The sequence below is a fragment of the Cuculus canorus genome, chromosome Z (genome assembly GCF_017976375.1).
Source record: "Cuculus canorus isolate bCucCan1 chromosome Z, bCucCan1.pri, whole genome shotgun sequence".
In the NCBI taxonomy this organism is placed as follows: Eukaryota; Metazoa; Chordata; class Aves; order Cuculiformes; family Cuculidae; genus Cuculus; species Cuculus canorus.
In genome coordinates, this window is record NC_071441.1 from 31,401,602 (window position 1) to 31,414,214 (window position 12,613).

General features: G+C 35.3%; 1 protein-coding gene across 1 annotated transcript in view; it reads left to right on the top strand.

The window, feature by feature from the left end:
* Positions 1-12,613, top strand: part of PPIP5K2 (diphosphoinositol pentakisphosphate kinase 2) — a 49,046-nt gene that overhangs the window by 13,538 nt on the left and 22,895 nt on the right. Inside the window, exons 5-16 of the mRNA XM_054053647.1 lie at positions 686-771; positions 2,148-2,302; positions 2,959-3,060; positions 4,831-4,992; positions 6,078-6,199; positions 7,214-7,315; positions 7,856-7,942; positions 8,847-8,922; positions 9,009-9,118; positions 10,060-10,145; positions 10,741-10,866; positions 10,970-11,091. Coding sequence (XP_053909622.1) covers positions 686-771; positions 2,148-2,302; positions 2,959-3,060; positions 4,831-4,992; positions 6,078-6,199; positions 7,214-7,315; positions 7,856-7,942; positions 8,847-8,922; positions 9,009-9,118; positions 10,060-10,145; positions 10,741-10,866; positions 10,970-11,091 — 1,336 coding nt within the window. The remainder of the gene's footprint in view (positions 1-685; positions 772-2,147; positions 2,303-2,958; positions 3,061-4,830; positions 4,993-6,077; positions 6,200-7,213; positions 7,316-7,855; positions 7,943-8,846; positions 8,923-9,008; positions 9,119-10,059; positions 10,146-10,740; positions 10,867-10,969; positions 11,092-12,613) is intronic.

Consider the following 12,613-nt stretch of genomic DNA (forward strand, 5'->3'; position numbering starts at 1 on the left):
TTATGTGTGTTTTTTCTTTTACTCTTTCGATATTGATACATCTGATTACCGAACTAGAAATTTGGTGATACTTCTGTCTAAAGCCTAGCAAATAAAAAAGTTTAAACTCTGAAATATATTTAACATAGGTATGTATAGCAACTGTACAGACTCCTATAATTGTAGAATTACTGAGTCTGTTAAGTGGAAGAAGTTTTTGTTAAGTGGAACAGAAGTTTTTGGTAATCAAAGACTGTGTGGTTATTCAAAGTTAATTTTCTTTTGGGGCTGCAATTATGCATAGAAAATATTAACAAGACAAAATACCTAAACGTTGGAGCTTTCTGCACAGTGAGCAAACTTGCTATTTAATATCCCTTCAGCTGCTCTCCTGTATAAACTTTCTCAAGTCTTCATGTTAGTAGTCTCTTTTAACAAGAGAACTGTTCTATGTAAATTGCTGCTGGATTGCCAGACTGATATTGTGAATTGCATTTTACCGATATTGACGAGATCACTGCAAAGATTTAGCTGTGTGACTTTTAAAGCATTATATTAATAAGTACAGTGTTATATATGTAATCTTATCCTGTGTGATTTAAAGAAAAAAAATTATGTATTTTTTTCCTCCCTTACTCATGGACTGTGAAACAGAAAAATTGGCAGTATTTACTGTTACTGTGCAGCTTTTGTTCTTTTCATCTAGGAGAGAAGTATATGGTATTCTTAAAGCTGAAGGCATTTTACTTCCTCGCTATGCAGTTCTAAACCGTGATCCAAATAATCCCCAAGGTAAAAAATTATGACTAAAGTATCATTGACATCTCTTTGTTTCCACTGGAGAAACATAGTATATACATAGTGGAAAGCTGAATTTCACTTGCTAGACAATTAATTCCTTGGTGCAGAGGTTGATTTCTCTTCCAGTATTTATTTCCAATGTTGTGGAATAACCCCTTCTGGCTGGAGGGGCAGCGTGTGAAATGGAGTTGACACTGTGTAAGTACTGTTAAGTAATAACTAAAACAACAAGACTATTTTGGTCAGAAAACCAAAACATAGCAACATACTAGCTGCTGTGAAAAAAATTAACGCAGTCCCAGCCAAAGGCAGCACAAATATGCATATGAAAAGCATGATTCTGAAGACTGAGGTCACAGATGTCTTGTAGCCATCATAGAACAACTAGAATAGAACAGTCTCCAAACTCAAACTGAGATTCCCAAAGACAGCAGCATGCATGTTGTTACATTACCCACAATAATTAGTAATTCCACTTAGGGATATTGATATTGACAGAAACAAGTCAGACTATTGAATACTTTGTCTTCTAGATACAAGCAGTCACGTAAGGAAAATCTAGTCCAGACAGATCTGCAGATGGTTAACTGAATATAAATTTGAAATATTTTTTTCTATACCTGAAAACAAATGTAGTGGCTTTTTCTACTGAAAGGAAAGCTTACAGCAACAACAGAAGATTAAAATGACAGGTCAAGACACAAGAATGAGAGATAAGAAAAAATAAGAAAAATTGAAGCATTACTGTGGTGTATATCTTAAGAGGTAGAGAATTTTAGGTTAAGATAATAATCAAGGGGGTAAAGGACTCGTGCTACAAAAGTCAAATAAAAGGTGCTGCATGCAGCTGATCAATACTGAAGAGATTTCTGATTCCAGAGGACCTAATCCTCTTCTCAAGGTGCATCAGTCACATAGTATGAGACAATTCTCAGCCTAGTAAAAGTACTTTTGCATCTGGCACCACACCATGTTCACTGTCCATCTGACAGCTCTCTGATATTTAAGAGAAAGGCACTGAAGAAAGAGGCAAACAGCCTACCTTTCCCCCCACCCTCGCAACATTCCCAAAACAATTCCACCTGTGCAAGCTTATGTGTCTGTAGGAGACGTTTTCTAGCACCAAGGGAATCAACAGAAATCCTGGAACACAGTATTAAAGTGACATAATCCGTATCCAATAGACATGGTAGAGCTCACATGTTCAGCACACAATCATCAAATCTTTGTGCAGTCAGTAACAAATCAGTGAACCAAAAAACTAATATAGTCTTTTCATTTCAATCTACAAAATTACCCCAAATCTCTAATAAGTTCATTCCATGCACATATTATAACATCTCTTGTTGTTTGCACTGTTTCTTCAGAATGCAACTTGATTGAAGGAGAAGATCATGTGGAAGTGAATGGAGAAATATTTCAAAAGCCTTTTGTAGAAAAGCCAGTTAGTGCTGAGGACCACAATGTTTACATTTATTACCCAACGTCTGCTGGAGGTGGAAGCCAGAGGCTCTTTCGAAAGGTAAGGGTATTGTACTGATGCTATTGAGAAGTTGTAGATGTCTAGCAGAACTGCAGATTAATTCTCTCCGATCCATATATTAGCTGGGACGTGTTTTGTCATGTCCTGCTTTGTAGGAATAGTGGCAAATAAGAGAAATTAATTTCTGGAGAACATGTAGATAAAATGAAGACGCTTGTTTCTTATAGTAGTAGACTGTCAGTGACTGCAGATTCTTACAGATAAAAGAAGCATACACTATTTGCACTTTTAGAATCTTACAAAAATCTTTTGGGAATGATCAAAACCTTGCTTTGTTTGGTACAGAAGTGTTTTCTCATTATGGGTGTATTATTTTAAGGATTTTTTTGAAGTTTCTCAGGCAGTAGCTTGTGAATTTCGTAGAATCATAGAATTTCTTGGTTGGAAAAGACTTTAGAGATCATTAAGTCCAACCATACCTGGTCGCTACTAAACTATGTTCCTGAGCATTTCATCTACCTGTCTTTAGAATACCTCCAGGGACGGTGACTCAACCACTTCCCTGGGCAGTCTGTTCCAGTGCCCAATAACCCTTCCAGTGAAGAAATTTTTCCTGATGTCTAATCTGAATCTACCTGGTGCAGCTTGATAGTTGAAGCTATTAACAGTTCATTAATAAAAGGTATTTATTTCAGATTGGCAGCAGAAGCAGCGTTTATTCCCCCGAAAGCAGTGTGAGAAAAACAGGCTCCTATATTTATGAAGAATTCATGCCTACTGATGGCACTGATGTGAAGGTATGACAACTGCACATTCGTATTTATCTTTAACGCAGTCATGTGCTCCAAGAGCTTGTAAGTTTTAAAGGTAAAATTATATCTTTGTGCCAAGGATTGATTTTAATGAAGTTTTGATAGAGTTCGTAAGTAAAAAATACAATTCCTATTCTTGCTAAACACAGTACTTCTAATCTGAAGTAGCTTCAGTTATGTCGTTAGAATCAGCTACTGCAGGCTTATTACCCAGGATATTGTCTGTCTTTTTCATGTTGTATTAGTGGCAGAGCAGCAAGTACTTACCTGTGTAAACAGATAGATGCCACCTAGGTATTTTGTCTGAAGGTTGCAAAGAAATCTGTAATTGAAATAGATTTTACCAACTATTTTGGTATTGTAATTAATGAATAAAAGTTACTTACTAGAATTATGTGAAGTTACAGAAAATAATACATCGACTTTATCTGTAATTGTTTTCACTCTTTATTTATTTACTCAACAGGTGTTAAGGTTAGGTATCATAAAAGATTGCTGAAGTAGAGCAGTAACAGAATAGATGTTAAGCTAGCTACATAGGGAGATTGCTTTCTTTCCCTTTATGTTCCTTCGGGCTGTTTCAAAGCCCATAACAAAAGATGAAACAATTGTCTTGTAATATGCATCAGAGGTCACCATGTTTAGACAAAATCTTAGGCCAAAGAGACCTTTTACCAGTTGCAGTCAGCTTCTTCAGCTTGGTGATACATGAGGGGAGTGATTTCAGGCGAATTCCCCATTCTTTAGGTTTCTGTGTTTTCATAAGTTATACTCCTTGGGTAGTTATACTGTGCAGCACCCAAAATAGATCATCCTGAGTTTCTTGTCTGTGTAAGGCCTGTGCAAACTGTTCCCAGAAACAAAAACTCTTGCAACGTGAAGAGATGTGAATTACTTGAGGGTGGTAATTGTACTACAGTACAAGTATTTTAACTACTTGTACTGTAGTTTTCAAGCAGAAGCTGGGAACTTTTGACACACAAAATAGATAATGGATTTTCTTCCAGTAACAAGACTTTAGCTTTATATTAGGCAGCTTCACCCAACTGGTCCTCTTACCTGAAATGACAAAATTGCCAGTATTTGCAATCATCTGGTTTAGTCAAATCATTCTTTATCAAAAAACAGAATTTTGCTTTTAATTATAGTGATAGTAACCCATTTTTGAGAGCTGCTGGCAAGTTTCATCTAGCGTGTGCCTCAGTTGTTTCAGTAAGCATCGAAACTGCAGCAAAGTAGATAACACAATCATTGTCTGAAGCGCCTGTCTTGTCATGCTAAAACTGGGCAGATCTTTGCTTTATTTAGTGCTGCATAAATATGAGAGCATTTCTTAATGAAGAGAATTGTGTAGTCCTGCAGCCAGATTTCCATAATCAAGTAAACTGAAATAACTCTCAAATTAATCTCCTCTCCAAGTTCTGCAGATGTTATGGAGAGGAAAATGGTATTCTCTACTTCTGTACCACCATAGCTAAGAATTTTTATTCATCAGGTTTTATAATAATTTTTTCTTTACACGTATCCACCTGTATTTTCCTTGTGGTTTATCCTTGGCTGTCAGTAAATGATGTGTGTTCTTTGGAGGCAGAGAATGTCATTGAGGAGAGTACTTTGGAATGACCTTTTCAATGATGAAAGCAGCTAGTATATTTTAAAGTCATTATAACAGTTGAGATAAATTTAGCAAAATGTATGCCTATCTGTAATAGAAATTAGTTGCACTTTATCAAGAGTTCCTGTTTTCCAATCAAGGTGTACACAGTAGGTCCGGACTATGCACATGCTGAAGCTCGGAAGTCTCCAGCCCTGGATGGCAAGGTAGAAAGAGATAGTGAAGGAAAAGAAGTGAGGTATCCAGTCATCCTGAATGCAAGAGAGAAGTTAATTGCTTGGAAAGTATGCCTTGCCTTTAAAGTAAGCTGATTACTTTCATATCTGATCCAACATTTAGTGTTAATTAATTGTTGTTACATGAAACGTGCACGGGACTTTAGTGCACAGAGCTAGCAATAATTGCTGCACTCCTAGGAAAATTAAAATTTGAACTTTCCTATCCACATAGTTTTTTTTAATCTAGAAGAATTCTTCCTTTAATGAATTGAAAAATTCTGGATGGTTTGATTATAGTTTCCTCAATTCACATGTTGCTATTGTGCTTTACTTGGTCGTGGTGTATTTGTTCTATACGTAGTGCATTCATACGTTTTGTTAAAGGTTTGCAAAACTCATTTCAGTAGTCAAGTTTTTGTAACTCTTGTTACCTAGTGTTTACTTTGGGCCCAATTAAATGTTAATTTGTTAGTGACGTGACTGGGTCCTTATTTGAAGTGTTTGATAGTTTCCATTTTTGTATAGTTTTAAGATTCCATTATTCAAAACATTGTTCAATCTCTTACTCCCCTTTCACCTGCCTTATTAAAAGTCTGTCTTTCAGTCTGTCTCATTACCTGCATGTAACTATGACAGCATTCTGGAGCCTGTGGGATTGAATATCTATCAGCTAGCAAAGTTGGCTTAGAGATCTAAAAAAGTAATCTATTGGAATAGCATCTAGTACCTTGTACTAATAAAGTCAATATTATTTTGATGTCAAAACTATCATGTCAGATTTAAATTTGGACAAAAATATTTTCATGGATATTTTGTCATGTCTAGCCTGCCACCCTTAAAAACTATGTGTAGCAGAAAACACTGTCACAATAAGGAATACGTAGGCACATCAATGCTTATGATGTAAATCTTGAAGGTTATGTTTGTGTACATATAAACTTGACCTTCAGGAAAGGTAATATCAAACTAGGGGTATAAAATTAAAAATAGGAGGAAGTTTGCATGATGTGAGCAAACCTAACATGGAACTGGCAAAAGGTATTTAGTATGAAAGCTGTCATATTTTTTCATGTTTTTAGATGAATGCCATGTTAATATATAAAATTTACCTAGAATAAACAGTCCTAAGGAAGGTGATCAGTGTCTTCAACTTCTATTCTTAAAAACAGCAAACAGTTTGTGGCTTTGATTTGCTGCGTGCTAATGGACAGTCCTACGTCTGTGATGTCAATGGCTTCAGTTTTGTGAAAAACTCCATGAAATACTATGATGATTGTGCTAAGATACTGGGGTAAGAGTTTACTGATTTATTTCAGGAGTTTTGCCTGTTCACTCTGTTTTATCTGACTACAGTTTATGTGCTACTTACTTCTTACTGTTAAATTAACTATTTAAAATTAAATATCACATAGAATAAGTCATTAAATTAAGTAATAAGATAATAAAAAGAATCATAAATAAATAAATCCTAAATAAATTACTTATTCCTAAGATTACCCAAACCCTCTGAGTCTGAGTGTTTTGTCAACACTTAGAGCTAACTGAATAAGTATTTTGAAAGCCAGATTAAGTTCTTAAGGGTAGTTCAGTTTTTTTCCAAGCAGAGAAGCACCACAGGATGATTATGCTTGCTGCTGTTTAATGTGTGCCCAAATTAATGTACATCGTTGTGGATTTGTGGATTTCATACTGGTAAATCCAAACTGATTTGTCCTCTGTCATACTGTCTTCTCTCTGCTACTGGGAGCAAAAAGAGATATAACAGGGGATCTTACAGAACTGTGTTAGTAGCTCTGTGCCCGTGAAATGTTGCTCTCCAAGTATGCTGACTCATTTTGGTCAGTTAAGCTGGCTTTACAGTAAGATTGCACTGATAAGATAGAGCATGACTTTCTGCATTATCAAATGATCTGGGATCTTATTAAATGGAGGAAGAGCTAAGCTGAAATCCTGGATAACAGCTGTAGTCCAGTTGGTTTAGGACACTTTTGGAGTTAAAGTTACAATTCTCAGACCCATTTTCATTTCTCTTTATTCAAATTGTTATAGCTGTTGAATTCTCTGGGAAAAGTTATCTCATAATTTTTTCCTTATGCTTTATTCCTTAAGGTAGTACATTTAAGTAACAGCAGATATTTTGAGCTTTTTAGAAATTAAATTTTGACTTATCCTACTTCAAGGTACACCAAACCCACTTTGATAAAAGTGCATCTGTATTGTCTCTGTTTGCTTAGGAGTTTATATATGTTGTATAAGCTGTGCTTTGAACTTAAGTGTTTTTTTTCTTTTTAACCCCTTCATTTAGAAATATCATAATGAGAGAACTTGCTCCCCAGTTTCAGATACCATGGTCAATTCCTTTGGAAGCTGAAGACATCCCTATTGTACCAACCACTTCTGGAACAATGTAAGAAAGTAATGGCTATGCACGAATTATTAAACGTTCTAATGTAACTTTTGTGTGAATTTTTTTTTCTTTTCACAAGGTATGCCCACTTTGGCCTGTGAACACTTGTTTTGTGTGATGAAAACAAGGAAGGAATCACACTTGCTATGCCAGCAATCAGAGTTAGTCAAGCTGAGTATAGAACAGCAAATTTTCAAGTGTAGTCTTTTATGCCCAGCTTCCTTAACTGCTAATCATTGTTCCTCCACCAACTTAATATATGCTTCTAATAAACATTCTCTCTCATTTAAAGAACCTCAAAATTGTTTCAAAAACTACTTTAAATAGATTTTCTATACTTACTTGAGTCTTAAAATCAATATTTATATTTTTTACCTTACATCATTTTCAGTTAACCTTCTATTCTTGCATATCCTTCCATCACTTCTGTAGTTATGTGACATAAGTACGATTTCATCAGTTGTTGATTTGTGATGGTTTTAACATTAAATAAAAGATCCTTATATATAGAATTATGAAATATAATTCTTGGAATTTCAGGATGGAGCTTCGGTGTGTTATAGCTGTAATACGCCATGGGGACCGAACACCGAAACAAAAAATGAAAATGGAAGTAAAACATCAGAAGTAAGTAGGATGAGAGAGCTTACCTGTTGGGAATATGCAAGCACTGAATTGAACAGGAGTTGCGTCATACAAGTTCTTTTTTGTTTTGTTGTATTTTAAGTGTAACTGATGTTGCAGCTAGTTAACGAGCACATACCTCTCTAACAAGACTGTCAAATTATTTGTACAGAGTTCCTTCACCACACACTGTGCGTTCTTGACAGTCCTGCTTGATTTTAATGGAAATATATTTGTCTCTATGGATGTCTTTGTTCAGAATAATGCAGCAGAGAATATTTGTGGTTCACCATCTGACTGTGCATTCTGCTTTTTTCTTTTTATCATAATTGTCCTTGTGTGAACTGTCATCTTGTTGCACCAATTTTCGTCTTTTATTTTTGTCAAAGTTTGACTCTGAATTTCTTGCAGATACCATTTTTATGTTAGCATTCATAAAGTGCTTTACATAATTGACCTGGAATTAGGTGCAATTTCAGTAAAAAGAAGTTATTTAATTTGGTACTAGACTCTTGCATTCAGATATACATGCTGTAAATCTGCAGGACTGCTCATGTGGTACTCTACTTCCATTCAGCTTCATTCTTGAAGATTAAGAATTGACATAGCTCTATATTTAAATACTGTGTCCTTTGATAGATACAGTATCTCTTTGGTTTTATTAACTTCTTAGCAAGTCAGTAAGAGAACATTTTTAGTGCTCTTATTTTGCTTATTTCTGTAAAGTGTTGGAGACTTCCTTGGGAAATGGGATTTAAATAAATGTTGGTTTGACCTCTCGTGTAGATCTTAACATATTTTCAAATAGTGTAACGGTGATGATTTCAGACCACTTTAAGATCCAGTTCCTCAAGTGATATTTTAACTTACTAACTGTGTTTTTTAATCAGTATTTTTTCTCTTAAAGGTTTTTTGATCTCTTTGAAAAATGTGATGGATATAAATCTGGAAAACTAAAACTGAAAAAACCAAAACAGTTGCAGGCAAGTTTGTCTTTTTTTCTTTTTTCTATGGTATTTTTAAGTAGAATAATATTTATTTAAGTAATTCCTATGTTTCCTTTCTTCAGGAAGTGCTTGATATAGCAAGACAACTCCTTGTAGAACTGGGGCAAAACAATGACTCTGAAATTGAAGAAAGTAAAGCAAAACTGGAACAGCTAAAGACTGTATTAGAAATGTAAGTGTACAATTTTAAGGCTTCATAGCAACAAAGTTGTATCTGCTATTTTGACCTATTTGACCAGTTACTGCTTGGATTGCAATGATTATCAAATATGTAATGATATCTTAATTCGAGCACAAGGGTTATCAAGAGAAAGGATGTCACATTTGGTTATGAAGGAGAGTTGGGCCATCTCTATTTTTTCTCATCTTTTTAATTGAACTTTCTGCTTTTTGTAGGGTCTCATTATACTTTCTACATGAAAAGGTTACTTTCTTTAATCTTGAATTCTGTCTTTAAAATTTCAAATATTTGAGTGCAGGTTCTGCTTCTTGCAGTGTGTGGCATAACAAAGTCTCATGAAGCCAGATAGTACACCTTGTGTACTATGTACTTACAGCAAACTTGGATTATTCCAAGTAATTGTGGCTTTGTTTATTAAGCCTGAAATATTTAATAATTAAAAAAACCCAACCAAACCGAAAACCGAAAATAATTTAAAAAAAAATATCAGGGCAAAGAGTTATTATTGAAATTTATGACAGTTATTACATTCTGTGCTTGAGAACTTAATTGGTTAAAAAAAAAAGTTTATCTACACTGAAGGATCAGATTCTGGATGCTGATGGCTACTGTAGTTGTGGATCTGAATAGATACATTACTCATGTGATCTGCAAGTGGTTTTTTTTCCAGCTTTATGTTCAGTGTTACAAAAAAAAGTTGAAGGTAGTCTTTTTAAAAGCTTCATTATAAAATGGTTCATGTTTCTATAGTCATTTTGTGCTTGTTGAGTTAGGTTTGTTCTAAGCACTGCTTCAATAAATGGTGGTCAAATGCACAAATCAGTGACCAGCGTAGATATATTATGTCTTGTTATAGGAGCAAGGTCTGGAGGAAAGTATTTAATATGTTTCTCTCCCTCTTCCCCTCTCGCTTTTCCTGGTTCCTACTTTAGGTATGGGCATTTTTCAGGCATAAATCGCAAAGTTCAGTTAACATATCTTCCTCATGGTTGCCCAAAGACTTCCAGTGAAGAGGAAGGTACTGTATTACTTTTGCACCTAATTGCTTACTATTACATCTGCTTGAATAATCATGGACTTGTGGTATAGCTTGTCTTCATCTTTAAAGAAGGGAATATATTGTTCTGAATAAATATTTGTATTGTTGGCAGACATTCAGTCTCTTAATCTGCTGAATCATGCACCTGAAACCGTGTAGTAAATTTGTATTCTAGCTGCTTTTTTTGTAACAGAAAAGTAAAGTAAAAAGAAGCTTCAGTGATTCACCAAAAACAGTGTTTTGGGGTCAGGATGGGAAAAATAATTTATTGCTATCTTTAAAAATGTTAGAAGCTTTTACAATCCTTGACTTGATTCACTGATGTAACTGTAGGGTATTTGGCACGCAATTACTTTTAGTTTTTCAGTCTCAATTTACTTGTATTAGATTTCATGGTAAATATCTTTTCTCTGTAATTCAGCTACTTCAGGCTTCTCTGTTTATGTGCCCATTTAGTTTTTCAGTTCTATATTTTTAGGGTATTTATTGAAGCCCTGCATAGTTCAAATATTTTTGTTCATATTTACAATATAGTTCAATACTAATCTCTTCTCCTCTCTCTGTGTGCAATTAGATAATAGAAGAAATGAGCCATCCTTGCTTCTGGTTCTAAAATGGGGAGGAGAATTGACCCCTGCAGGCAGGGTTCAAGCAGAGGAGCTTGGAAGGGCTTTCAGGTGTATGTATCCAGGTGGACAAGGTAAAAGCAAAAAGAAAGAAAAAACAAAAGTGTTGAATGACATGAAGCTCTTGAAGATAGTCAAGTGCGAAATGAGACTTTAAGCAAAATGTTTGTTTGGTAGGAGATTATGCTGGATTTCCTGGATGTGGTTTACTTAGATTACATAGCACTTACCGACATGATCTCAAAATCTATGCTTCCGATGAGGGGCGAGTTCAGATGACTGCAGCAGCTTTCGCAAAGGTAAAATGTGAAATTGTATTTTCAATTTTAAAAATTCTGATGTTCTGAAGTTTGTTTCTTCTTTTGAATACTGGGGGAGGTTTATGGTTTATTGGAGTCCGCAGGGTACAATGAGGCTGTGTTTTCAAAGAAATGTATTTTCAGAGAAGTGGAAAAGTGAAGTTAAGTGAAAAAATATCCAATTAATGTGACAAGCATTTGGAGTTCTTTGAGCAGGTGCAGACACATTTTAACTGTACAGACCTATCAATATACCTTAATTCTTTCTAGCAATAACCTCCAACATTATAGAATCCATCCCAATGGTTTGGATCGGAAAGGACTTTATAGATCATCTACTTTCAAACCCTCTGCCTTGGGCAGCGACACCTCCCCCTAGATCGTGTTGGTTAACACCTCGTCCAACCTGGCCTTGAACAGCTCCAGTGTGAGGCTTCTATGACTTCTCTGGGCAACCTGTTCCTTTCTCTCACCACCCTCACAGAAAAAAAATTCTTCCTAGTATCTAATCTAAATCTATGCTCTTTCAGCTTAAAATCATTACCTTTCATCCTATCCTTGCACTCCCTGATAAAAGAGCCCCTCCCCATTTTTCCTATAGGGCCACATTAAGTGCTGGGAGGCTGCTATAAGGTCTTGCTGGAGCCTTCTCTTCTCTAGGCTAAGCAACTCTCTCAGCCTGTTCTTGTATGGGAGGTGCTCTAGCCCTCTGGTCTTCTTCATGGCAGTCCTCTGGATCCGCTGCAGCAGGTCCATGTCTTTATTATGCTTCTGCACAGCAGGAATCTGACAAGCACGGAGTAGAGAGGCAGAATCGCCTCTCTTGGCCTAATGGCTGCGCTTGTTTTGATACAGCCCAGGATGTGATTTGCAACATTTTTAGTTTTCACCTTGCTTATTTGTTTAGGGCTTACTTTCCTCAGATTTTGTCAGATTTCCGTGATGGGTTGTCTGTATGGTGATTAAAGCACAGACATTAGAACTGATTTGAGATAATGTATTCATTTTACATGAGCAAAAATTGCAATTTTCAGTCACTTCATCAATTTGGACCAGAAGATTTGGAGTTCAAAACGCCACTCTCTTCTCTGAAACCATCTTTGATTCAATGATTTGTAACTTTATAGAGGAAATTATAGGCTTTGAAGCTATCAGAAATGTGGAATTGATTAACTTGCATGTATTTTAATGAGAAATTGTATCGACTATACATTCATACTTTTTTTGAATTAATAGAAGAAATTTTTTGAAATTTTTGTAGGAAACTTTACTTTGAGGTTGTCAACAAGGATATTGAATAAGTAAGACGTGGTAGCAGTACTACTTCTTGGCACTTTATAAAATATGTTTTTACTTTTCTTTTTTATGTGAAACTAGAAACATTTATGATGATGTTTAAAAAGCATGGACTGTTTGAGTTTTTTTTAGTACAAACATGAATTTACAGGAACTATTTATAAAAAACATGACATTCAGAACTTCATACATCTATAGTGCTTGCCAAAGTATTCTTTTACCTCAC